This window comes from Choloepus didactylus, chromosome 3, assembly GCF_015220235.1.
Source record: "Choloepus didactylus isolate mChoDid1 chromosome 3, mChoDid1.pri, whole genome shotgun sequence".
NCBI lineage: Eukaryota > Metazoa > Chordata > Mammalia > Pilosa > Megalonychidae > Choloepus > Choloepus didactylus.
Window position 1 is genome coordinate 191,659,522 of NC_051309.1, and position 27,759 is coordinate 191,687,280.

General features: G+C 33.9%; 1 protein-coding gene and 1 long non-coding RNA gene across 4 annotated transcripts in view; one reads left to right on the forward strand and one right to left on the reverse strand.

Moving 5' to 3' along the window:
- The first annotated feature begins 11,790 nt into the window (after positions 1–11,790).
- LOC119530037 lies at positions 11,791–26,907 on the forward strand. Of its 2 annotated transcripts, none has more exons than XR_005216005.1 (3): positions 11,791–11,933; positions 12,348–12,458; positions 26,859–26,907. It is a non-coding gene; the product is annotated as an uncharacterized LOC119530037 (long non-coding RNA). The 2 variants fall into 2 exon arrangements; XR_005216004.1 differs by lacking the exon at positions 26,859–26,907 and adding an exon at positions 16,493–16,770.
- The window catches only part of VEGFC (vascular endothelial growth factor C), a 117,424-nt gene continuing 105,028 nt past the window's right edge, over positions 15,364–27,759 (reverse strand). For both annotated transcript variants that reach the window (XM_037831051.1, XM_037831052.1), the window contains 3 exons: positions 20,217–20,323; positions 19,592–19,925; positions 15,364–16,042 (listed from right to left, as the gene is read on the reverse strand). In XM_037831051.1, the coding sequence (XP_037686979.1) occupies positions 15,928–16,042; positions 19,592–19,925; positions 20,217–20,323 (556 nt within the window). In that variant the 3' untranslated portion in view covers positions 15,364–15,927. The remainder of the gene's footprint in view (positions 16,043–19,591; positions 19,926–20,216; positions 20,324–27,759) is intronic.

Here is a 27,759-nt window from a genome sequence, read left to right on the forward strand (position 1 = left end):
TATCAGTCTCACATTATTGGTCTAACCCTCAAAAAGGCAAAAAAAAAAAAAAAAAAAAAAATGAATGCACAGGATTGATCTTCCTTGTCTTGAATCTAGGGAAGATTTTTCTTCAGGAAAAGACAACATCCTACCTACAATATTGAGTCATAATAATTAAGACAAAACCATGATTTCCATTTCAGTGGATAAATTGCAGAAGATAGATACTTTTGAGGCCTAAATTGTTTGAATGGAAGATCAAGTACAAAAATATTTCAAAGCCCAGAACAAAAATGTTAAAAAGTTGAAAAACATGAAGGAAAAGACAACACATTTTGAAGGATAGATTCAAGAAGCCAAACGTTAATAATAGGAATTATAGAAGAAAATGAAGACGTAAATGAAAATGAAGGGACAATAAATATACACGATATTATATTAGATATCTATTGCTATGTAACAAACTTCCATAAAACTCAGTGGCTTAAATTAATATACTATTATTATCTCAGTTTCTATGTGTCAGGAATTCAAGAGTGACTTAGCTGGGTGATTCTAACTCAGTTTCTTGTGAGGTTGATTTCAGGTTGTTCACCAGCGTTTAGTCTGTGAACTTGACAGGAGGTAAAGCATCTCTTCCCAAGGTAACTCAAGTGTCTGCTGGCAGAAGGCTCCAGTTCCATACCATATGGGCTTCTCCATAGAAGAGTTCTCAGCATAGCTTTCCTCAGAGCAAGTGAGCTAAGAAAGAGAATGATAGTGAATGAAAAAGAGTGGTCAAGACAGAAGCCAAAGTCTTCTATAGCCTAATCTCAGATCATCACTTCTGTCATATGCTGCAACCAACTAACCTTGGTGCAACAACAGGAGGGGAGTCTACAAGTGTGAATAACAGGAGATGTGGAATTTAGGGGCCATCTTGAAGGCAGCTTTCACAAATATGATAGAAGAAACTCTTCTAGAGTTGAAGAGAAACCTGAGCCTGAAATTTGAAAGGGCTCACTCTGTAAGCCCTCAATAAGAAATCACACTCAATAAGAAAACACACACATACACATTCTGCATAAAATTGCAAACTCTAAATATCAAGTGGAAACCAAATAAGCCCAAGACCAAACTCACTGGTTATTACAAAAATTAAAAATCAGACTCTCATGAGACTTCTCTCTGCAATACTGTAGGCAGGTTATGGTAGAATAGTATTACAGACTACTGAAAAGAAGGTACTGTAACCCAAGAATTCTACATCAAACGAAGACTGCATACACCTAAATAAAAGAAAAGCAAGAGTTTAGGAAGTACCTCATTCATTTACTCCCTGAGGAAAATAATTGAGAAAAAGTGCTAATCAACCACCAAATAAAGTGTTATACAGGACTCAAGATGGAGGAAGATGAGGAGGAAAGGAAATAGGTGTGAGCAATGTAACACATTGCATATAAATTAAATATTCATGAGAATTTATAATACAAATGATAAATAAGGGCTCTTGACAGGGAAGGCTAGAATAGGCTAGATTTCGATAACAAACAACACCAAATTTTCTGTAACTTTTTAACAATGAAATCTTACTTCTACTCATATTAATCCTCTTTACCCAGCGATTCTCCCGGTCAGTTGACCTCCATGAGGCCTCTTAAATTTCAAGCCACTTATATTTTGTGGCTTTACTATCTCAAAGGAAGGGCTTCTCCATGATTGCTCTTGGAGGGGAAGAGAGAGGCCATAGAGTTGCACAAAGGCTTTTCATTGCTTTGGCTCAGCAATGACTCACATCACTTCTATTCACATTTTATTGGCCAAAACTTTTTTACATGGTCTCAACTGAGTGCAAGGGAGCTAGGAGTTGAAATACAGAATAAAGGAGAGCTCTATATTAATGAGCATTAAGTTTATCTACTGTACTATTAGATTATTTTAGCAATCAAAGGAGTATGGATTGAGAAGTGAAAGGGAGGGATAAAGAAGAAATTCACTGATATCACAAGTGAAGTCAAGAAAAAGGTAAGAGGGCATAAAATAAATTTATTGTAAAGTTGTCATCTTACTGAGGTGGGAAGGTGGTGGTGGGGTGTGGTCTTTACCAAAGAGAATTATTTTTATCTTTCTTCTATATAATAGTAGAAAATGCATCTGCTTATGAAAGGACTGAAAGAGAAGTTAACAAATGACTGGACTGGACATTTGGAGTGGATTTTTTTGATTATGCCAATGCCAGTAAAATCAGAAAAAAGGAAATAACAATAAAAAATAAATAATAAATTAAGGTAGAAAATTAAATCAATTATATAGAATATTAAACTAAATATGAAAATTCAAACTCTTACCTTAGGAGACAAAACCGATATGTTGTTTTCAAGAAACAAGCTTAAAACAACTGGCTCAAGAAAGATTGAAAATAGAGGTAGGATATTGCAAACTGAAAACAAAAAAAAGTGGCGATATTAATATCAGACATTATGGACAGTTAAGATTAAAAGCACTAAATAAAGAGATAATGTGTAAAACATTTCCTTTCCAGTTTGACTTGAAAGCACATTGTTCGGATGGGAAAAATACATTCCTCAAAATTAAGCAAGTAGTTGAAATAAGAGTTATTTAAATTGTGTGTTGAACATGTGTGAAAACTGGTATTAGATGTTCTCTGTTCAAATTACGTTTATTTTGGAAATGCTCTGATACTAAGCATTCAAGTACTTTGATGTTTTTTAGTATCATGTTCTTCACCTTGGTAGTTGGCTTTGGGTGTAATTATTTGCCCTATAGAAATAGATGAATATTTATAACCAATATTCAATTCATTTAATGCTCTAAATAATAAAAATACACTGAATTTTTTCATTTTGTGAATCGTCTGACTTTCGAACAGTGTCCTAAACAACTAACTTATCAGTTCAAAGACAAAGTTCCTACAAATCAGTGTAAAACACAGGAACCTTCCAAATAAATAATGGTATCTGACCTCTGCCCCCTTTTCCAGTAGTTAAACTTTCTTATACTTTTGCTATAGTGTGAGATGAAGCTCAGCTGTGACTGTTTAATTTCCAGTTGAATAAGACTTTGTATTATACATAATAGTTCTATCAGGCAATGTATTGAAAACAGGAAACATTTAAATGAAACCCATTCCTTTAGTCTGAGGCAGCTAAGATTTTCTTTTTAGATAATATCTCGAAAGTTAACTTGTTGAGTGTACTTGGCTATGGAGAAAACATTTCAGAGAATATGAAATTACATGGAAATGTCCGGTTTAATATAAACAGAGCTATGTGGCACAGAAGCTCATGAAGCCATGGGGAATTAAAGTTATTTTGTTTTCAAAAGCAGACCAAGTCAACAGTCTGTACATATGAAAGAATGAAGTCAGGCAGGAAATACAGGGATCCACAACCTGGCAATATCCTTGCAGGGTTTGACAGGACTCAAGATGAAAAAGGTGCTGTCTAAAGTACTGAAATTCCATTTTATTTGCAATAAATGTGTGGACAGAAAAATATAATCATATTCCCTTGGTGATAAAGAAACAAAATTGGTGGGCCATACGAAACATTTTAACAGTGAATAGACAAATTAAACTTTGAATATTTTAGCGCATCTAAGGGACAATTTAAAATATAAGTAATGGTTAGGGAGTTATTAGAAACTGCATCTAAAATCAAGCTTGATAGCCTAAGATTACTTTAAGCAAAAGTCTCCATAGAAAATGAGCACACTTTCAGAGATGGAGGTCTCAGACATTTTCTCATAAGATTAAGACGCTAAAGGAAGAAGGCAACAAGGCAAGAGAGAAAAATAAAATTTGAGATTAGTTTTGTTAAGATCCTTTATTTCAGATATGACATTGTACATAATGTTATAAAGAAGAGTACATAAAAGGCTTCCAGGTAATTGTTTTAAATTTACTGTCACCCACTACTTATTTGACCCCTTGTTTGGAAAATGTAAATGGCATTTTAACCTGCAAAGCCATTTCACAGGTTCACAGAGGTCAGAAGTTGCATTCCTGTTCCTTTATCATTTTTTATCCTGATCAGCGTAAACTTTTCACAAGCATGTTCAGCTTTTAAGCAGACACATTATTCCGAAGTCTCCTAGCCATAAGCTTAGAGCTGCCACTTAGGGGTTGAGGAAGAAGAGGGTGGGTGCAGGAAATGGAAAGAAGACTAGGTAATTGAAAGTTGCAGAAAAGGTAAATATGTTCACCTTGAGCATATCCTGATACTGCAAAGTCATTGGAAAGATATAAATTGAGAAAATAAAGCATTCAGGCCAACCTGAAGAAAATGGAAAGACACAGTGAATTTCCCCATGGTGGGACACTTGCCTTGGGAGATTACTGAGGGAAACTTGATGGCTCTCCTTACTGTATTGGTGCTAATTTGAAGTGGCTAGACTATTCTTCTCCCCCTCTTCTCCCTTTATGCATCATTTAGAGATTATAACTCTGAGAAAATACTAGTCAGGGAAGTTGTGGTGGTGATTTTGAGAGATTAGTCCCCGTGACTTTCAGGAGCTAAGGAAATTAAGCAAAAGAGGAGCAATGAGGGGGTACTCCTGTCCCTAACAGTAGCTAAAAATTGTTAAAGATAAAATATTACAAAACTGATGAAAGAATCAAAAACAGATTAATAAAAAAGAGTGGATGGCCTATCAAGCAAACTGAGAATATATGAAAAAATAATACATAACAGAAATCCTCCACACACACACAAACACATACACATGCACACACATGCAACAGAAAATATTATTCAAGAATATTGTGGAGGAAATTGACTATATGATTTGAACAAGAGTTAGCTCAAACCATATGCCAAAATAAATTCCAGTCAGTTAAAAAGATTGAATTTGGTAAATTACATCAGTAAGTATCCATTTAGTTGTTTTATAAGATTTTTTAAAGATGAATTAATAGGTATTTGATATCATAGGTTCTCTGGAAAGCTTACTATTTGTAAGTCTGTTTTAGCCCTTGGGTACTTTTTACTTTCTGATATTAGATATTCTACTGTTCCAGGAATTTCATATCCTAAGAACAAAGAATGTCCAGAGAAATAGCATTGGTGTTACAATTCAAAGGATCATCTGTGTGCTCCTTCCAGGTAAAACAAGGCTTTCTCTTATAGAATCACTGAAGGAAAATAAGAAATAAAAGACTTGTCATGCACAACAAGAAAACCAAGAGCACAGGTTTAGTTTATAGCCCAGCTTCAATCTTACAGTGTCTTGAAGATATTCAAAGGAATGTGTGACAATTGCACGATTTTCTCCATCATTTGCATAATCCTAACATATTTTCTGACCACTAACTCTGGTATGTTGGCAACAATAGCAATTATTTTAAAAAGGAAGAGGGGTCTAGGTATAAATGCAATGAAAAATAACAAATAAAAAAATGATTTGATGACATAAACCTTCTAAGTTTTGGGTATATAGAAACAATATAAATTACATTATCAGGCCAATAGCAAATAACAAAGAAAAATATTTGAATAAGTAGAAAAATATTTGAATAAGTATTAGTATTGTTTAAAAAGCTCATGCAATTTGATAAGTAAAGCAAACCAATAAATATTGGCAAAGGATCTGAATAACTTTGTTACAGAGAAATAAATAATTGGATAGTATTTGAAAGCATATTATACACCACTAGTGATCAAAAAATTGCAAATTAAAACAATTTAAGATATCTCTTTTTCACCTAAAATTAGCAGTTTCCTTAAAGATAATAGTGGAGGATAAATGAAACTTAATCTCTCTCAAACTGGTAGTGAGGCCACAAACTTTCTGGAGGGCAATCCTGGGACTATGTATAAAGATCCCTAGAAAGTTAGTAACTGTCATGTAGGTTCAACAAATAGGAACCAGCCTAAGGAAACAGAGCTGTGGAAAATAAATAAATAAATAAATATCATAATACAAGAGTAATAAGCTAACTAAACAAATGTTCAAATGTAAGAGAATCAGGAAGTAAAATTTTTGTTCAGTTGGTCATGCAAAATTGAATCATTGTCAAAACATGTACACAAAAGTTAAGTGCTAAGTGCTTAAAAATTCTATATATATAATGTATGCTACCTGTTTTGTATATCCATGAAAATAGTCATTAAATATGCAAAATGGTAACATGATGATTATGTTAAGATAGCATGATTACAGGCCACTTTAATTTTTTTATATATACATTTCTGAATTTTTTACTATAAATATGCATTTTTCCCCAAAACCTTGCTTATAAAAACAGACAGTAGATAAAATAAATAACAGCTTATATTAAAGACTTTTAAATGAATTCGTATGTCATATTCTTTTGTAGTCTTGTATCTTTTATCCTGAAAAATAAGATTTGGTCCTCAAAATCTAGAAATTGTGATATTTTTTCCCCCTTCCTTCCTTCCTTCCTATCTCCTTCTCTCCCTCTCTCCCTTCAGCTAAACCTTATCCTCTTTCCCCCTCCCCTTTTCTGTACCTACCTAAAGCAAGCACAGACTGATTTTAAAAGGCAGGAAAGACTGAAATTTGACTAATCAAATCAATCTTTTTATAAAGGAATAACTAGATATGGGAAAAATGGAATACATATCACTATTACATGTCTAATTCTAAAATAACAACTGAAATACTAAACACACACATTCACACAATGACTGAAATATTTATTAAATACTTATTGAGCATCTTTAACAAGCAAAACCTTCTTTTATTGGTCTTTATATATGCTGTTGCAATGAATCTTTACAGGAACACTGATATCAATGTAAATTAAAGAACCAAGGCTTAAAAAGAGTAAATGGTCTTATAGCTATTGAGGAGAATCTAGGTTCAAACTATCCTTTTCCTACTGCACTAAATGAACTTCAATTAGAATAGTTGATCCATTTTTTTTTTTTTTTTGCATTTCATGTAGGTAATTAACATATGTATAATGATTGTTTGGGAATTATGTAAATGTAGTTTAAAATGCTGCTATCCCTATGTGTGAGTATTTTTCCAAAATGATAAGATCACTTAAAATCTTTGATAGGTAGCATCATCACACATTGATACATTTAGTCTGCAATTTTTGTAATTGTCTGAACAAAATTCTTATAGATGAATGATTTATTTCAAGATCAGGTCATTTCCCTAATGTGTGCAGAGTGAGTCATTTAGAAGAATATGATATGGATATAAAAGAGTGGAAGTATCACCTGAAAGTTGAATCTTGTTGATAACATTTAGACTTCCCTGGAGTTTGTAATACATGGAGGGATACCTATATTCTAAACTAATATAGTAGAGTCCTATTACTTTTTTTTTTTTAATTTTTATTTTATTATTATTTTTTTAATCTTCATTTTATTGAGATATATTCACATACCACGCAGTCATACAAAACAAATCGTACTTTCGATTGTTTACAGTACCATTACATAGTGGTACATTCATCACCCAAATCAATCCCTGACACCTTCATTAGCACACACACAAAAATAACAAGAATAATAATTAGAGTGAAAAAGAGCAATTGAAGTAAAAAAGAACACTGGGTACCTTTGTCTGTTTGTTTCCTTCCCCTATTTTTCTACTCATCCATCCATAAACTAGACAAAGTGGAGTGTGGTCCTTATGGCTTTCCCAATCCCATTGTCACCCCTCATAAGCTACATTTTTATACAACTGTCTTCGAGATTCATGGGTTCTGGGTTGTAGTTTGATAGTTTCAGGTACCCACCACCAGCTACCCCAATTCTTTCCTATTACTTTTAAGTTCTCTGTATTTTAAAATTATATATACATTATTTGATCTGGAGATATTTATAGTTTTATTTTTAATTATTACCTCCCCTTTTCCAAGTTCTCACAATTCTACACTTTAATGTTTAACCCTTTTCAACAAACTATGCTTTGAAACACATTGGCTGAGTTTTCTGTTGTTCTTCTCCTAGAAAAATTATAGTGGATTTCAGTAGGTCTCTATAAATTTATTTTCCTTTGTGGAGTAAAAGAGTGAAAACTTGAATTAAAATATGCTAGAAATGTATGAAAATTCCCAGCATAGCTATTTCTGAGTTACGGTATTTTTACCCAGCAGCTGTTTAGTAGTTAGATTTAATTTTGTAATCAAATTATATATTAAGGACCTCATGTTGCCCCTTTGTTCAGTCTAATGCACAGGAACATTATGCACTGCTCAGTGACATTTTCCAGACCATATTACTCTAAAAATATGCAGTAAGAATTCTCTCATAGTTAATGGTTGAAAAGTATTGATTTAAACTGAATTTCTAAGGTTTATGAAGAAAAATGGAGGCTATTCCTATCAAAATTACGAGAGAAATTCTCAAGCAGAAATTTGAATGTAAACTTTATTTACAATTGAATATCAAAAATATTCAGATGCTTCTAAATTATTTTTCACATTTATTTCCTTTCTCTCTTTCTCCCTTCCACATTTTAAAAATTAAGTTAAAACCACCTCTCTTGGCATATTTATCTGGATCTTTCATAACCACTCCCAATCTCTGTGTACCATTACATATTTAAGGGACACAGAGCTGGGATTGATATATTTAAAACACAAAGTTTCATGACCTAATTTGATAAGAAACGTGATTGAATTGCAAATGAAATGCAAAATTGTTTTTATAATCACAGGTGGCTATAGATTCAGAAATAAAATTTGGGTACTTGGGTTTTTGCCAACTTTTTGCTCTCTCAGAACTTTGTATGTGCTGTAATTTGTAGATGAGGCTGAATTTCTGAGCACTTTAATTCTGGTTAGAAAGAGGATTTGACATTTAAAACTGCCTATGGTTATAGACTTAACCTTTTGAGAGGTTATTATGGGTCAGGCACTGTTCTAAACTTTAACACGTTTGCCAATTTTGGAACTGGAAACCAAGGAATTAAAGAATTTTTCTGAAATCTACAACTTTTGAACTGTGGCTTTGATATTTGGTCACCTGTAGAATTCCAATGCTGGATGAAATCATGAGCTTGTATCTTCAGAAAATCATTTGTAGAATGCCACAGTTAATAACTCCGTGGTAACGTACGAAAACATCAGACAACTGCTTAGCATTAGATGTAAGTTCATTGTAGTGTATGGAATCTTGAAATACAAGCTGTATAAGCAGATAATTTTAAGTACCAAGTTTGGATCAAAATCCAGTTTCACTTGATACATGAGCAAAGATGTTTAACTCTGATTTTAAAAAAATATCTCTAGCTTAGGCTACTTTTCAGCCCACTCTGTCAGGTGGAGTTTTAGACATAACTTGAACATTCTTGAGTTAATTACTCTCTCCGCAGATCCCTACCTTGCAGACTCATTTACTTCTCTCTCATCCTAGAACCCTACCATAGCCAGTTTCTCTGTTCTGTCTTGGAAAAATCTCCTTGATCTCAACATGTCTATACGCATTTGACTCTTTTCTATCAAGTAACACTCGCACATAAAGAGGGGCAGAACGCATTTCAAAATGAGCTGAGTTCACCACAGCCTTCTGGTAAGTGTAGGCATGTCTGGATAAGGGGAGCCATCTGTATGTGGCGACAAAGTCCTTGGTGCAACAATTCTTCATAAAGCAAGAAAGAACCAAGGCACATCATTTAGGCTCAACAAAAATGCCTTGGGGCTGAAGGAGAGTCCAGTTACTCCTTCAGAGGATGTTCCAGCCCAGTTCTTCTTAAGTTCTGTTTGTGTTTGGTGAAAGGCTGTAAAATAAGAGCAATATTTTAAAAAGCTGAACTAGAACCTACAGAAGTGTTGCCCTAACTTCTCTGTTCTAGACAGTATTGCTGGGGCATTTGCATGAGGGATAAGAACTCTCCCCTCTGCTGTGGAGAGTACGGTGGTCTTGCTTGGTGTGAGCAACATCTTGGCTCCCCAAAGCTTCAGTGCTATTGGATTTTGGCACAACTGCACCCATAGTTGCATCTATAAGAGATGATGGCTTTCACAGGGAGCAAGAGATTTTTAAAGTAATCCAATAAGATAAACATGTATTTTAAAGCAGTATTTTGAAAAAAAAGAATTAGCAGAGGGCGATTTTTTAAAAAATAAGATCTTTTTTTTTTTTTTTTTACTATCTTTAGATAAAATATAAAAGCAGGGCTGCCCTGGTTAAAGCAGCAGCGGAAATCGGGTGTCCAGTGTGGGTCCTGGACATCAGGAACAAACATTGCATTCCACTGTAGAAGTGAAAAGAACATTTAACTAGAGATCATTTGCCTTGTGTTTGCATATAGCCTCTGCCACTCTGCTGCGTCGGTGGTTCTAACACTGACATTTAACTGTTCAGGGGTACAGGTACTTTATATCTAAAAATGAGAGGACTGCCCCTACAACTGCTAAAAACCTCTTTCAGGTCTAACCTGAATTCCTGTAATTATCTCAGATTCAGAGGAGAGACTGGGTTCTTCCAGTGAACTCTGCAACTTTTGCTGCACTGGGATATAGTTTTTGTACAATACGATGAAGTAAGATTTCTCTCTCCACTGTGCCCCATAAAGTGAAACATGACTTTTGACTGCCCATTCAGATGCAAAGGGGGAAGAAAATAACCTGTTACTTTCTCACACACAGGGCAAAGCAGTCATATAGTTATTTTAGATAACAATCACCATGACATTCTCACATTATCAGAAATTTCAGGCAAAACATCTATTTTAAATCCAGAGATGAGGAAATTCTTTATGATTCCCCATGACCTTCACAAAAGCAATTTACAATTATATGAAAGCTCTTGAATGATGAGGCAGTGTCCATGTGTACAAGCGAAGACTGAAGTTACTTCACACCAATATATTTTACTTTAGACTTTTATCAGTGACATTTTCAAATAACCATCATGGTATTTATTTTATTTAGTTGGTAAATACCATATTAAAATTTAAACACTGCTCACCAATAATACAATTTTGCCTCTGCCATTCTTGTTTACAAATTGAAGAAAATTTTCCTGTGTGTTTCAAGAAGTTACTGCTCTGCCTATCCCTGTCCCAATATGTCATAGAACATCTTCAGCTTTGCTTAAATTCTAGTTTTCTAGCTTTTTACCTCTTATTTCTCTATCTTACCCTTTCTTGTTTCCTCCTCTTTATTTTTCTGTCCTCCTTCCTGCTTTCTCTATTTTTTCATTTCCTTCTTTTCTTCCTTTTTTTCCCTGATATTAGTAATTTGAAGTGCTAGTATGTGACCCTTTTTGTCCTGTGTGTGTTTTCTGAGGAGCAAGAGCTTGAAAACTAGCATCAAAATTAAGAGATACTACCTTAAAATGGGTATTGGTCTGCCAGTCCAAAGCCTAGGATAAAATTGGAGGAAACTGGGAATGTTTCATCTTTGACACTCAAATCCTACCTGATTCCTGGAATCCTTTCTCCTACCTGTGGCTGCACATCATTGCACAGTGGTTGCCAAAAATGTTTTGGAGTCGAAACAGCAGAACACAGGAGCAAGGAAAGAAATTTTGTGGGCAAGTATTTAAAAATATGCCACTCATACTAAAGAAAAGCATTCTTTTTAAACTGAATGAGCTTTAATGTTAGCTACTAGCTACATTTTTGTAAGTGTAATAATAACCCCAATAAAAAACATTTGCACATAGGAGAATTAATTTTCAAAAAGACTAAGATGATGTGCAGCTTTGAAATGATGAAAAAATTCTACGTGACTTTAATGACACATAAAAATGTTGTTTTTAATAAAGTCATATAATGTGTGTTGAATATACCCAAAAACTTTTTTCTCCATTTAAAAAATATTATCAATTTTATTTATAGAATTCCTTTTTACCTCTGTACTTACAAATTTGCAGATGCTAGATCCTGGTGATGCAGGTCCAATAACTACTCAAATCTCATCATCATTATGCCAGATGTAATGTTACAAGTCGATTTCTGCTCCAAAGGCTTTGCCTGGATTAAGGAAAGTATGTGTGCATCTGATTGAGGTTTGGAAGCAGTGGGTAAGTAGTCTTATTCTTTTACTATTTTATGAAAGTTCTGTGGTTTTCTTTTTTCAAGATATTTAGTTTTTCCAACAGTTTAAAGAAATTTTTTCAGTGTCCACGTATGACTACCTTTGATATGAAGACATCAGGCAGAATGATGCTGGAGCTATCTAAATTAGGATTTAAGAAGTATAAATGGAATTACAGGGAGACAGAATCTTCATTTATAATTTCTTATATTAAATATTTTTAGAAGACAAATATTTCCTCCTAATGGGTTCACTAATCTCAAGGGTGATACTTCCTTAAATTCTTTAAAATGTTTCGGTTTTGATTTCCCTCTGCATGTAGGGTAGTACAAATTTGTAACTTTAGAGGTGGGACTTCATACACAATTTTATTCCAACACCTTTTTTTTTTTTTTCACAGATTAAGAAGCTGAGACTCAAAGGATTTCAGTGATTTTCTCAGGGATTCAGCAATAAAGTCAAGATTAAAAGCCTAACTCCTAATTCCCAATCTAGTGCTCATTCTAATAAGGTATGCTTGTTTAAACAAGGAGTTGTTAGCTATGGAACAATGAGAAAAGAGCATGTTAAATTTGGTTTAAAAAAACCCTCAAAGAATCAAACTACAAGTCCACTTCCAAAAATTAAGAGATAGTTATTCCTCAGTTTAAAAATATTCAATATACCAAAATTTAAAACACATGAATTGATAAATTAGCAATTACTTCACAAGCACTTAGGGTACAATCGTTGGATTTATTCAGAGCTTGCCAGAATCAATCTACTATACAAAATTCAGGAAAATCAATACTCTCTCTTCTACTGTAGCAGGATGAAATATTTCTATGTCATACTTATTTCCAGTTCAAATGGGAAAGTCCCTAAACAGTATCCTTTGGAAGACCTGTTAATGAAAGCTCAGATCTTCGGGGATTGCAAAGTAACAAAGATAAAGTTTGGGCTAAGAGACCCTTGTTCAGCTCTTGCTTCCGGCTCCAAATGAATGGGTGAACACGGGAACTTATTTAACCATATGAGGAGTTTCAAAATCTTTGGCAATATGCTCAGATAATTGCTGTAATATGAACTCTCTCAACTGTGGTAAATTCTTTTCCTCTCTTACCCACTGGGTGAAATTCCTTCAGAGCAGGGCATTCCGTCTCCCACTGAAGAATGCCTGCAGTGCACAGGGGTACATGGATCCTCCTTTTTCCTTCCCTTAAAGAAGAGCGTTACGGATATGCCACTAATGCTGTCTTTTATTCACCACCCAAACTTCTGTTTTGGGTGGTGTGGCCAAGAAGGACAAAAGTTATTTTTAGAAATTATAATAATGGAATCTGTTTCGCTTAAGCAATTAATAAGTGTCAAAACCCAATTCAAAAAAAAAAAAATTGGAATGCTAAATCTTATTCAACTGCTAACCTAAATATTTTTTCTTTGAGTGTTTTAATCTTGATAGATAGTATTGGGTTTCTGCACATAAAATTCTGTTTACAAGCTTTTCAAGATTTGGATATGGTAACTGTTGCTGCAGACTTCCAGAGTTTTTTTTTCCCTTTTTATCCTTTAGATTGACGTATTAATATCTTGGGATTCATCTGCAGAGGCTATGAGCAGTCTCAGTCTTGCTGTATGTTTTTGCTTTTTGCTGGTGGACATTTGCTAATATTCTAAATAATTGTTTAGCTGCATCTCTAATCCAGCTTCTTTGTTGGCATTCCCAAATCTCACTTATTACAATGGAGTGCAGTGGGTCTTTTATGGTCCGCATAAATTGCTTGCAAATTATCTCTGGCAATGACTTTTCTTTGTCCATGTTACTCTTGTTTTTTTTATCAAATTATTACACCTCAAGGAAATTTTAAATGCTATTTTTCTGACATGTTTCAAGCTTTAATTCTAGTGACTTTTGTTGTTTAACCTTATACTCTGAGAAATTAATGTCAGCACACAGTTTAGATTGTCTTTTTCAGCTGATAACATATAACAGTCATTGTACTAGGTCCTAATATTTTTTACACAACCTCATGGGGCTTACTTGGAGCCAAGAATAGATTTTTTTTTTTCCAAATTAGCTAAAAAGATTAATATATTTACAATTTTTTTGAAACTAAAAATGATTGACCATATCAGCACTGCCAGATTAGATAATAATTGTTTGCTTTTAATCTTGGCTTAAATGAAATGAAAAATTATTGAGTCAGCTGAATGTCAGAGATGATGAGCATTTCATGGACAAGTGATAGTACTTCCTCATCAGAAAGAGACTGTTTACTTGGAGTCCATATTTCTTTCATAATCACCCTTGAATTTGTCCTCTCACAGAAATTTTAAGTAAACCATTTGCTGTTATAAATTTGCTTATTTTTTTCTTTCTTGTTATCAAGTTTGAAATTACCTAGATCATATCTGTTCTATAGCCTGTACAATGCATATATTTTCTACTTAAAGCCTTCAGAGTCATATTTACCAAAAAAAATAAGAACATGGACAATTAATGTACAATGAAAGAATTTCAGAAGACTGTTTTTCTTCCTTTCCCAATACATGAAAAATCTTACTTCATGAACTATATCTTTAATGTTGCCCAGAGCATCCAATTAAAGAATATAGTAAACAATGTAGGTTTTAAAAGTCAGGATTAAAAGCCCAGAGGATATTCTTAGGGCTTCAGTCTTCCAATTAAATATTTTAAAATATTATTTATTTTATAGCATAACATATAGATACTATACTTGCATTGTACTGATTAGCCATCTATACTATTTAAAAATATGTTTATGTTATATTAAATTTTCAGCCTTCTCTAGCATTCTACTTATATAACTCTATAGATTTTTTTCTCCTTTCAGGGCTAATTATTTCTATACAGTGGCTATATCAATACTAGCATATAATCAATTCTCTGTCAAAGCAAACCATTTATTTGGTTGTATTTAAACAGTCAAAATATGCTAATATATTAGATATTCTATTCCCAGAGAAAAGTATTTTTGTGAGATACCCTTTTAAAACAAGCACTTCACTTAAATTTTTAATATATATGAGCATTTATGTGTTATTTCCAGGTTATTCTGAATGTGTTGGGTAGGAGCACTTCAGCTCACAAAAGGTATTTTAGCTGGTCAGTAGATGATTTTTATTTGGAAAATATTCTTTTGAGCAAAATGTTTTAAAGTCATTTTAATACATACAGAAGTATTTTATTCCAACTTATGAGTCTGAATGCTCCCAGCACACTTAATAAATAACTTTTAATCACATGGACATGCCAAGCAGACTATTTAACTGCTTATAGACTATCTAACATATCTAATAAAATATTATATTCTATGTTGATTAGTTTGGTTTTAAATTCAAAAGTATCATATGCTAAAATGTTTATAGCCATTAAATAGAGTAACAGATTAATGTACACAAAATATAATAGCATACTATTGTCCCTCTGAAACTTCCTTTGATAAAATCACATTTTTTTTTTTTTTTTGGTAGCATTCAAAATCTGGCATTTGATTAGAGAAGAAGAAAAAGTGGGTGAGATCAGTACCTTCATGGTATCAGTTTTTGCATATTGTGTAAGATGGTAATGGACTGAACTTACCAGGTTATAATACAATTTTCATTTTATTTTAAACATGTTTTGAAAGATATAAAAATATTGATCACAGTGAGCTTTACCAATTGTTATAGCTATAAAAATGAATGCAGAAACAATATTTTTAGTGGAAATAAATTATATAGTCATTTCTTTTAATCACAAGAGAAAAACCTCAGCTGTTTGGCCATTGGCAGAAAACCAGTCTTTAAAAGAGGTCTTTTGAAGATGAGTTCCAGTCCATTTCTGTAAAGTTATCCACATGGTTCAGGAAACATGGACTTTTGTCTTTGTTACCATGGTCCCACAGAGGTGTCTCTGTTCATAGATAGTTCTAAATGTGGCAACACAGACAATTCTCCATGCTAGAAAAATGATGGATGAGCTGGAAAATAGTACTGTCTTAGTTCATATGCGGTCTTTTCCAAAATGAAGGGACACAGCGACACACTTCTTCACTGAATGAAAGTCCCTGCTCACAGTGCTTCAGTCGATTTGTACACGGTCTTCTGTAACAACTAGAAGAAGAGGAGCACAGTTCTGTTAAAGGCTGGGGCAATCAATTCATTATGCTACAAACGACCTTTGGTGTTATGCTAAATGAGAGGCAAACTACAACAGAATTACTCATTTTACCATAAAAACTGCTCTTAGATTTATAAACTTTTAAAGTTTGGGCTTAGCATTACAAAATTTAAGAGGAATGGAAAAGCCTAAAACATGTTTGGCTTGCTGATATAACAAATGCAAGGATGGGATGCCGTAAGCATTAGTTCTTTTGAAGTACTCTCTGCTTCATGGATGAAAGTGACATAAAACAGAAATTATGGAAGTGCATATTGAAGGTCTGCTGATTTACTGTGATCATATAGGCATGGCCCAGGAGTCTGGACTTAGATTAAACACAGCCATTTTGGCAGCACTGTGGTCCTCAGTGAGCAGCCCCACCCTCCCTCTTGTCTTTCTAGATGGCAGCTGGCTGCATGAGGAGGGCCAACTCCTCCTTCTCCACCTGGGCTCCATGTGAAACAAATATGGCCTGGAGGACTGGACGGACAGGGAATATAGTCACCAGTGGGTCCTTCTCTTCCCACCCTAAATGTTCAGTACAGAGTCATGGTGAAAGGCTACACTACTGTGCCAGTTTGAGTGTATTGTGTCCCCCAAATGCCATTATCTTTGTAGTCTTGTGTGGGGCAGAAGTTTTGGTGTTGGTTAGATTTGCTTGGAGTGTGCCCCACCCAGCTGTGGGAGATAATTTTGATGAGATGTTCCCATGGAGGCGTGGCCTTAAGACTGTAATTGTGTAGTGAAATAAACCCCCGTTTTATAAAAGCCTATCCATCTCTGGTGTTTTGCATTCTGCAGCATGAGCAAACTAGAACAACTGCCAATCAGTCAATAATGTTGCTCCAGTGAATTGGAGCTAATGTTGAAGAACTTTTTGGAGGATGAGTATGTCTAATATATGAGAATGAATATACAAGGAAAAATGCAAGATGACTTGACATAAGGAAATTAACTGTATGCTATTAAACATTATAAATTTGTTTTTGAAATTTCAGTTTCTTTGCCCCAGAAAAGAAAGTCTATCTAGTTAAAATGTTAATCTTTTTTGAAAAGGAAAATTGGATTTTGAAATACAAGTAAACAGTTACAGGACCACAAGTATTCTTTTAGTAATCAAGCACAAAATTCTCAATGATCAATGAAAGTTGCTGAACCAAAGAACATATACTCTGTCCACCACACTTTTGGAATAAATACTAAGAGAAAATGAGGAGTATTTATATTTTTCAAGTATTAGATTATCTCTCTACTCCTACACATTCCACAAAACTTGGAATTACACACTTAGAAAAATGTACAGTAAATATAATATCCTTTGAGAGAATGTTTACTATTAGGAGTAATACAATAGAAATTTTTCTACTGAGTTAATATAAGAATTCTGTAGAAAAATATATCTGTCTGCCAAATTAAAAATTTCATGTTTTCCAATATATACTAGCTTACTTAGAAGGAGATAATATACAAAATGAAGGTTTAATGTGATGTAGTACCTGATATCTTTCTGAATACAGCAGTGCCTTTGTAAAAAAATCCTTTTAGTAATCAAAGATATGGAAATAAAATTGGAATATAGCTATGTCTCAAAATATTCTAAAGAGGAAACCAAAGGATTCCTATAATGTACTCTGATTCCAGTAAGTTACTCTGAATGGAAAAAGTACCTTAGGGAAGAAAATATAATCAATGACATATCTAAATTCATTGACATCTCCTTAGGTAGTAACTAAAATGATAGTATGGACAAATTATCAGAGATGTAAATTAAAATAAGAACAGAAAACTCTTGAGAAGTAAAAATATGGACTGTTTACTGAGGAAAAAGGTAATGATGAACATTCATGAAGTCACTAAATTGTAAACAAATGAAATATAAATTTTAAGTCATGTGAATACTTTATCTATTGAATTTTTAATTCATATTTAAAGAGGCCCACACCAAAGCAAGGTGTTAATAATAGGGTTGTATATGGAAATCCTGTATTTTATGCATGATTATTTTGTAAACCCATTACTCCTATAATTGAAAAAAAAAAAAAAGAGAGAATTCAGGAAGGTGACTAAGATCAAATAAGCAACAGATAGATGAAGATAAAATTATTCATTAGATTTTGCAATAAAGAGGCTACTAATACCTTAAACAGAGCTGTACCATAGAACTCTAGAATATACATCAATTAGATTACAGTTAGTTGAGGAATAAATGGGAGATGAAAGAGAAGTGGAAGCAACTGCAAGATGCCTAGTCTTTGAGCAATTTAGAAGAGAAAGAAATAGGCTGACTGCTAGAGTATGCTCACCATCACAGTAAAACTTAAATAAAACAGGAGAATTTGGGAAATTTCATAAACTGAAAGGAAAGGAAAGTAGAGTTGAAGGTTAGAGGTATGAAAGAGAGAATGTAGGACTGGTGGAGCAATATTCCAAGGGATGTCTGAGGGAATAATGTCAAAAGCATAGATCAGGCTTAAGCATTAAGTGAAGAAAGGAGCAAATCAAAATTTAAGGAATGTGTCTTGTGTACCTTTTTAAAAATATTAATTTATTTCTCTAATTATATTAAATCATTAGCTTAAACATTTTCATTTCCAGCTATAATTCCATAGTAAATGATATATTCTTTGTTTATAAGTTTTGCATACAAAAATTGCCCGCTTTTAGATCAGTGGCCTAAATAACATCTGCAGGTATAATTTTTGGTGGGGCAGGTGTGGATTGCCTGGATGTATTTTGAAAATGCTCCACAGTTGACTGACTGTTCTATTCATCTGTCTCCAACTCAGACTGAGCATCACACTTCACTTCTCCAACAGTGATTTAGAGTCCAGTCTGAGTGTGGATCCTGTTTTGGTCCCCAAGGCTCATGTCTTGCTTTGGAGGGAGTAAACCCAGTCTCCTGAAAGTTTAACGTTGGTTAAAAAATATCATAACTCATCTTACAGAATTTAGAGATGACTGATCTCATTCGAATAAGCCAGAGAATGTTACGGATTGAATTGTGTCCCCCCCATAAAGGACTTGTTCATGTCTAACCCCCAGTCCTGAGATTGGGAACTTATTTGAAAATAGGATCTTTGAAGATCTTATTAGTTAAGATGAGGCAGGGTCATCCCTAACACATATGACTGATGTCCTCATAGGAAGATGAAATATAGACACAGAGACAGAAGGAGAGGCAGTCATGTGATGGAGGCAGACATTGAGTGATGCCACCGCAGCCAAGGAACGCCATGAACTGTCGGCCAATCCCCAGGAGCCAGAGGAAAGGCATGGGACGGAGACTCCTCTTTATGAGGAAGCCACCCCCTGCCAACACTTGATTTTGTACTTCCAGCCTCCAGAATTGAGGCTAGAATTGTAGACAATAAGTTTCTGTTGTTTAAGCCAACTGGATTGTGGTACTTTGTCACAGCACTCCTGGACACGGTATTTCAGCTTTTGGATGAGGAAACTCTTTCCAGCAAGAGAAATTAAAACTATTCATGAAAACTTCTTACCTGCATGTTTGATGATGAAATTTCTTTCCTTTTAGGAAGCATTTTTGTGGATTTTCTGTACATTCACAGGCACATTTCCCAGGATTTAGGGGTTGATTTTTTGGGCAGGTTCTTTTACATACACATTGGCATGTGTTTTCATCAAATTCTCTGTTGGCCCCACATGAGTTGGGGAAGAGTTTGTTTTTACAGACACACTGGCATGAGTTTCTGTCTAATTCTTTGTGGGGTCCGCAGCTGGAAGGACGGAGACCCCCTTTACAGACACATTGACAGGTTTCTTCATCCAGCTCTTTGTTGGATCCACAGATGTCATGGAATCCATCAGTAGAATCTAGGCAAATGCAGTCATAACATGCTTAGTATACTTCCCTGGTTCTGGGTGTGGTGCAAAACATTCAAAAGCATCTTCTTTTTTTATTAAAAGGTAGTATAACAAAGATGAGTATGTACTTTTACACAGAAGTTAAAATATTACCAATAGGAAATAGTAAATGTCCAATTTTATAGATGCATTTTAAAGAATGATGATCTGAATATTGTATATGCAGTTTTAATATTAAAATATTTGGTTAACCAAAATATAGACTCTTCTGATTTAGCCTTTAAATTATATTCTGCTTACCATCTCCAGCATTAGAGGATAAAAGAAAATCTTGCTGAGCCAGGCATCTGCAGATGTGATTATTCCAGATATAATTCGTGGGGCAAGTCTTGTTTGCTGCCTGACACCTTTGGAAGAGATAGATGGGTTAAGCAATTGGATAACTATCATGTAGAAGGGGTCATCTATTTCCTTAGATATACACTACAAAATCAATACGTGCTTGTAAAAAAGCCATAAAATAGAGGACTGTGGGAAGATGGTGGAGTTGGAAATTCCAAAAATCAGTCCCTCCACTGAAACAACTATTTAGAGTTCTGAAACCTGCAACAGGAAAGCATTGAGTTATGTACAAGGGTGTTCCAATGATTATTTTCTGATTTCTCATTAGAAACCATGGAGGCAAGAAGCAATGGTATGAAATAAAGTGCTGAAAGAAAACAATTGCCAACCAAGGGTTTTATATTCAGCAACATTTTTTTTTTTTTCAAAAACTTGGTGGGGAAGGGGGGAGATTGAGACTTTTCTAGATTAACCAAAGTTTAATAATTCATTATCACTAGACCTGTCATACAAGCAATGTTAAAGGGAGTTTTTCAGGCTAAAAGGAAAAGATTTCAGACAGTGTATCAGAGCAGCAAAATGAAAAAAAGACTCCAATAAAGGTAACTGTATGGGTAATTATAAATGCCTGTATTATTATGTTGTATTTTTTGGTTTGTAATACCACTTCTTACTTATAGGTGCTAAAAAGTGAATGTATAAAAAGTAATGATAAATCTATGGCTTTGTACATAAAATGTACAAAGATATAATTTATAACAAGTACGAAAAAAAGGTGGGTAGGGAAAAAGGGGTGTAGGAAAACTGTATTTGTATACTATTGAAAATAAGTTGGTATCAAATCAAATATGATTGTTTTAGATTTAGGATGTTGTATTTTAACACCATGGTAACCACAAAGAAAATATTTTAAAAATATGTCCAGAAAAAGGGACTCAAAATGGTACAATACAAAAAATCAAATTAAAAGATACAAGTAGATTGAAAGAGAAAGGATGGAAAAAATATACCATGCATGTGGTAATCAAAAGAGAGAGAGGGTAGCTATGCTAATATCAGATAAAATAGAGTCTAAGTCAAAAGCTGTTATGAGAGACAAAGAAGGTAATTATATGGTAGAGAGGCCTTTTCAACAAGAAAACATAGCAATTATAAATATGTATGCAACTAACAGAAGACCCCCAAAATATATGGAGCAAATACTAACATATTTGAAGGGAGAAACAGATGGTCCTACATTAATAGGATACTTCAATATATCACTTTCAATAACATCTAGACAGATCAATAAGGAAATTGAAGACTTGAGTCATACTAGACCTTACAGACATTTAGAGAACACTTCACTCAATATCAACAAAATGTACATCTTCTTGAGTGCACATGGATTATTCTACAGGATAGACCATATGTAAGGTCACAAAACAAGTCTCAATAAATTAAAAAAAAATTAAAATCATACAAGGTATCTTCTCTGAACACAATATAATGAAACTACAGATCAATAACACAGGAAGAAATGGAGAATTCATAAACATGTGGAAACTAAACAATGTACTTTTAAACAACCAATGGGTCAAATAAGAAATCACAAAGGAAATTAGGAAATATTATGAGGTGAATAAAAAAGAAAACACAACATATCAAAACTTATGGAATGCATCAAAGGCAGGGTCAAGAAGGAAGTTTATAGCTCTAAATGCTTATATTAAAAAAGAAGAAAGATCTCAAATTAGAGAAATATCCTCAAAACTGGAGGATCTAGAAAAAGGACAAACTAAGCCCAAAGTGAGCAGAAGGAAGGAAATAACAAAGGCTAGAGCAGAGAGAAAGAAAACAGAGAATAAAAAACTAGAGAGAATTAACAAAACAAAAGGTTGGTTCTTTGAAAAGATCAGTAAAATTGACAAACCTTTAGCTAGACTGACAAAGGAAAAAGAGAGAGGACACAAATAATTAAAATAAGAAATGAAAGGGGAACATTAGTACTAACTCCAAGGAATAAAAAGAACTATAAGGGGACACTATGAACAAATGTACACTAACAAATTAGATAACCTGGATGAAATGGACAAATTCCCAGTAATTCTCTCTTTTTTCTTTGTCAGTCTAGCTAAAGGTTTGACAATTTTACTGATCTTTTCAAAGAAGCAACCTTTTGTTTTGTTAATTCTCTCTAGTTTTTTATTCTCTGTTTTCTTTCTCTCTAGTCTTTGTTATTTCCTTCCTTCTGCTCACTTTGGGCTTAGTTTGTTCTTCTTTTTTCTAGATCCTCCAGTTTTGAGGTTATTTCTCTAATTTGAGATCAAATTACCTATTCTGACTCGAGAAGAAATAGAAGATCTCAACAAACCAATTAATAGTAAAGAGATTGAATCAGTAATCAAAAACTTCCCAGTAAAGAAAAGCCTAGGAGCAGGTGGCTTTACTCATGAATTTTACCAAACACTCCAACAAAAATTACCACCCGTCCTGCTCAAACTCTTCCAAAAAATTGAAGAGGAGGGAACACTCTCTAACTCATTCTATGAGGCAAACATCACCCTCATACAAAAGGCAGATAAAGGAACAACAAAAAAGAAAACTACAGACCAATACCCCTTATGGATGTAGATGCAAAAATCCTCAACAAAATACTAGCAAACTGAATTCAACAGTACATCAAAAGAATTATATACTATGATCAAGTGAGATTTATCTCAGGTATGTAAGGATGACTCAACATAAGAAAATCAAGAAATGTAACACACAGAATTAACAGATGAAGGAAAAAAAATCAAATCTTCTCAATTGATGCAGAAAAGGCATTTGATAAAACCCAGCACCACTTCTTGATAAAAAGAATTAAAATACTTGGAATAGAAGGAAACTTCCTCAACATGATAAAGGGCATATATGAAAAACCCACCACTAACATCGTAATTAATGGCATAGGACTGAAAGATTTCCCTTTAAAGTCAGGAACAAGAGAAGGATGTTCACTGTTACTTAACATTATACTGGAAGTTCTAGATAGAGCAATTAGGCAAGAGAAGAAAAAAGGCATCCAAATTGGAAAGGAAGAAGTGAAACTTTCACCATTTGCAGATGACATGAAAATCCTCAGAAGTCCATAACAAAGCTCCTAAAGATAATAAATGAATTCAGCAAAGTGGCAGGGTACAAGTTCAACATGCAAAAATCAATATCAGTAATGGTTCTATACACTACCTGAGGAAAAAGTTCAAGAAAATAATCCATTTACAATAGCAGCTAAAAGAATCAAATATCTATGAATAAATCTAACCAATTATGTAAAGGCCCCCTACACAGAAAGACTACAAAACATTGTTAAAAGAAATTAAAGAAGACCTAAGTAAATAAAAAGAACAGTCCATTATCATGGCCTGGAAGCCTAAACAGTGTCAAGATGTCAGTTCTACCTGAAGTGATTTACAGATCCAACACAATCTAAATCAAAATCCAACAGCCTTCTTCGAAGAAATAGAAAAGCCAGTCATCAAATTTATATGGAGGGTAAGTGGCCCCAAATACAAAGCCATCTTGAAACAGAAGAATGAAGTTGGGGGACTCACAACTTCTGATCTTTAATTATTACAAAACCACAACACTCAAAAATAGCACGGTACTGGCTCAAGAACAGACATACAGACCATTGGAATTGAATTGAGAGTTCAGAAACCAGTCCTTATATTTATGGCCAACTGATTTTTGACACAAGGGTGCCAAGTCCATTCAGTGGAGTAAGAAGAGTCTCCTCAACAAATGGTGATGGGAAAACTAGATGGCCCTCTGTAAAATAATTAAAGTGGATGCCTGTAACTATAAAACTCCTAAAGGAAAACATAGGGAAGCATTTTCAAGACTCTGTACTAGGCAATGGTTTCTTAGCTTCAAACCCAAAGCAAAAGCAACAAAAGAAAAAAATAGATAAATGGGATATCATCAAAATAAAAAAAATGTGCACTACATGACTTTATCATGAAGGTAAAAAGACAACCTACACAATGGGAGAAAAAATTTGAAACCACATATATGATTAGGGCTTAATATCCTGAATATATAAAGAAATCCTACAATTCAACAGCAGCAATATGAACAATCTAATTAAAAATGGACAAAAGACTTGAATAGACATTTCTCCAAAGAAGATAAACAAATGGCCAACAAGCACAGCAGAAGATGTTCAACATCATTAGCCATTAGGGAAATGCAAACCAAAAACATAATGTATCATTTCACACCCACTAGAATTATTACTATTTTAAAAAAACAGAAAATAACAAGTGTTGGAGAGGATGTGGAGAAACAGGAACACTCATTCATTGTTGGTGAGAATGTAAAATGGTGCAGCTGCTGTTGAAAAAGTTTGGCAGTTCCTCAGAAAGTTAAGTATGACTCAGAAATTCTACTTCTACTTATACACCCAAAAGATGAAAGCAGGGACTGAAACAGATATTTTCATACTGATGTTCATGTCAGCATTATTCACAATTGTCAAAAGATGGGAGCAAACCCAAGTGTCCAAAAACTGATGAATGGATAAATGCAGCATATAATACTGTGGAATATTATTCAGCCATAAAAAGGAATGAATTTCTGATACATGTAACAAAATGAATGAAACTTGAAGATATCATGCTGAGTGAAATAAGTAAGACACCAAAGGATAAGTACCATATGATCTCACTGATCGGAAATAATTAGACTAAGTAAACTAATAGATATAGAAACTAGCATATAGGTTTCCAGGTGCCAGGATGGGGGTAGGGAATGGGGAGTTATTGCTTAAATTATACAGAGTTTCTATTTGGTATGATGGAAAAGTTTTATTAATGGGTGATGGTGATGGTAGCACAATCTTGTGAACATAATTAATGACACAGAATTATGTATTTGAATGTGGTTTAAAGGAGAAATTTTAGATTGTATATGTTACTAGAATAAAGATTTAAAAGAATTAAAACAAAATGCAGGACACTAACAGTAACCCCTAATATAAACCATGGACTATAGTTAATAGTACAATTATAAAAATGTTCTTTCATCAACTACAACAAATGTACTACAATAAAGAAAGGTGTTAATAAGAGGGTGGTATATGGAAATTCTGTATTTTATGCTTGCTTTTTCTGTAAGTCTACAACTTTTCTAACAAAAAATAAAAAATTAAAATAAAAAAGTTCACAATGATATTGAGAAGTTATAAAGTAATACAGAAGTATATAAAATAAGATGTGAAAGTTTCCTTGTATATTGCCTCTCAGTCCCTAGTGCTGTGAAATCCTAATCCTAGATGTAATACTGTTAGAATTATGGTCTATATCTCTCCAGATTTTTAATTTTTGTATGGTAAGTGCATTTATTTGTATAATCACCTAATGTTCTGCTTTGTAAAAAAAACAGGATAGAGGCTTTTTATTACTCTAAAATTTACTTTTTTCCCACTAAACAATATACTATGGGCATCTTGATATGACAGTTTGTAAAGTTCTGCTCCATTACTTTTAGTGGCTGCATATTCCAGGGAAACTGATATGTCATTATTTATTATTTTCCTATTGGTAGCTATTTAAATGGCTTCCAATTTTTGATATTTTCCAAACACTCCAGGAAACATCTTCATGCATGTACTTTTGTCAACTTATTTCTGAAGCAGATTCCCATAACTGTACAGACTCTGTCAGTGCAAAATTTCTGCTATACACTTACACCAAAAAAGTACTTAGGATCATGCTTTGTTTTGTCATTATAGATGTTTTGGCTTTCTCATCCTCTCTCCCTTTCCTCCTCCTTCCTTCCTTTCTTCTTCCCTTCTTTCTTTTAGTAAAAATTATGAACATAAAAACTTCAATCAGTTACCCTGATTTCTTCTTTAATGCTCTAATCATCCCATTGTGGGCTAATTAGGGACCTAACATGTTGGTGCCTATATGACAGGAGCCCATTAGTCAATCAGCTTCTTAGCTCTCTGCCATGATTAGCTGTCACAAGCTCAGCTTGTCTATTTTCTGCTCCATACCTTGAGTCATCTCTGCTTTCAAGGAGCTCTAATTCTTTTTGTTGGAAAATGGCATTTAGAGACCACCATTTGGGATTAGGTGTGTTTAGTTTAATCTGATTACATTACCCTGGATACTCATCAGTGGGCAGAGCTCGAAAATACAGGTATATCCTTAATTAATTAATGTTTACCCAATAGAAGGATTCTTGGTTTTCAGTATTCTAACTTCATGGAGTATTTATAACTTCTAAATATCTCATACCAGTATTAATGTGAGGAAAATTATATATTTACATCCTTCATACTCAATACAATATTCTAAGTATTATGTGATGGGAGAGCATTGTGTTGCATTCCAAATTGGTAGAGCATAAGAATCATGTGTACACATTTAAAAAATGCACTAGTTGTAAACAAAGGGGCTGTGTGCCTCTGACATTGCTGGTGCTAAGAAAAGTTTCATAGAGTCATAGTATGATGATGCAACAATATAACTTCCTTTTTAAAAATAGTCTAATAACTGTTATAGCACCACATGAAAAAATTTATAAACAGAAGAATAAGAAAATCATTTTGTAATCATTTTTTTCTTTCAGCTTCACCACTATGCCTGATGATTCATCAAAGCTTTTCTGTTCAGCAGTCTTCACTTCAGTGCTAAGACATAGAGAATATCTATTTTTCCACTGAATCTGATAGTTTGCCTAAAATTGTCCCTTTCCACCCAACTCATTCACACTATCACCTTCTGCAAATGGTAATTACTGCTTTAAGCCTACCCCCCTCCTTCCTTTTCAAGTTTCCTAAAGCTTCATGATTCTTTTAACTTGGTCAGAAGAGCCATTTATGGGAAATTTTCTTGAATTTGTTTTAATTTTAATTTTTTAATAGCTCTTTGATTGCTGTGCATTATATGCAATACCATATAGTGGTAGGTTGAATTACGCACCCCAGAGAAAAACATGTTCTTAATCTTAATCTGTATTCCACTGGGTGTGGACTCATGCGTAAATATGATATTTTGAAGATGTTAATTTTAATTAAGATGTGACCCAAAACAATCAGGGTGGACTTTGATTGGTATTACTGGAGTCTTTTATAAGCAGAAGAAATTCAGACACAGTAAAAGAAAGCCACAGGGGAGCCAAAAGCTGAAAGTCAGTGGAAACTGGAAAAGAAGACAGGAGGGCAAGAGAGCCATATGCCACGGGAGGCAGAGATGTAAGCCAAGGAACCCCTGGGACTGCAGCAAGCCAGCTCCAGGACACCAGGGACTCCTGGGAGAAAGCATCGCCTTACTGATGTCTTGATTTTGGACTTCTAGCCTCTGAAACCATGAGACAATAAATACTTGTTATTTAAACAAACTCACTTTATTTGTCACAGCAGCCTGGCAAACAGACATATAAAGTAAAGTTTATGCATGCAAACAGTAAATATAAACATATACAAATCAACTGTTTGTTAATAACCATATTAATTGCTTGGTGATCAGGA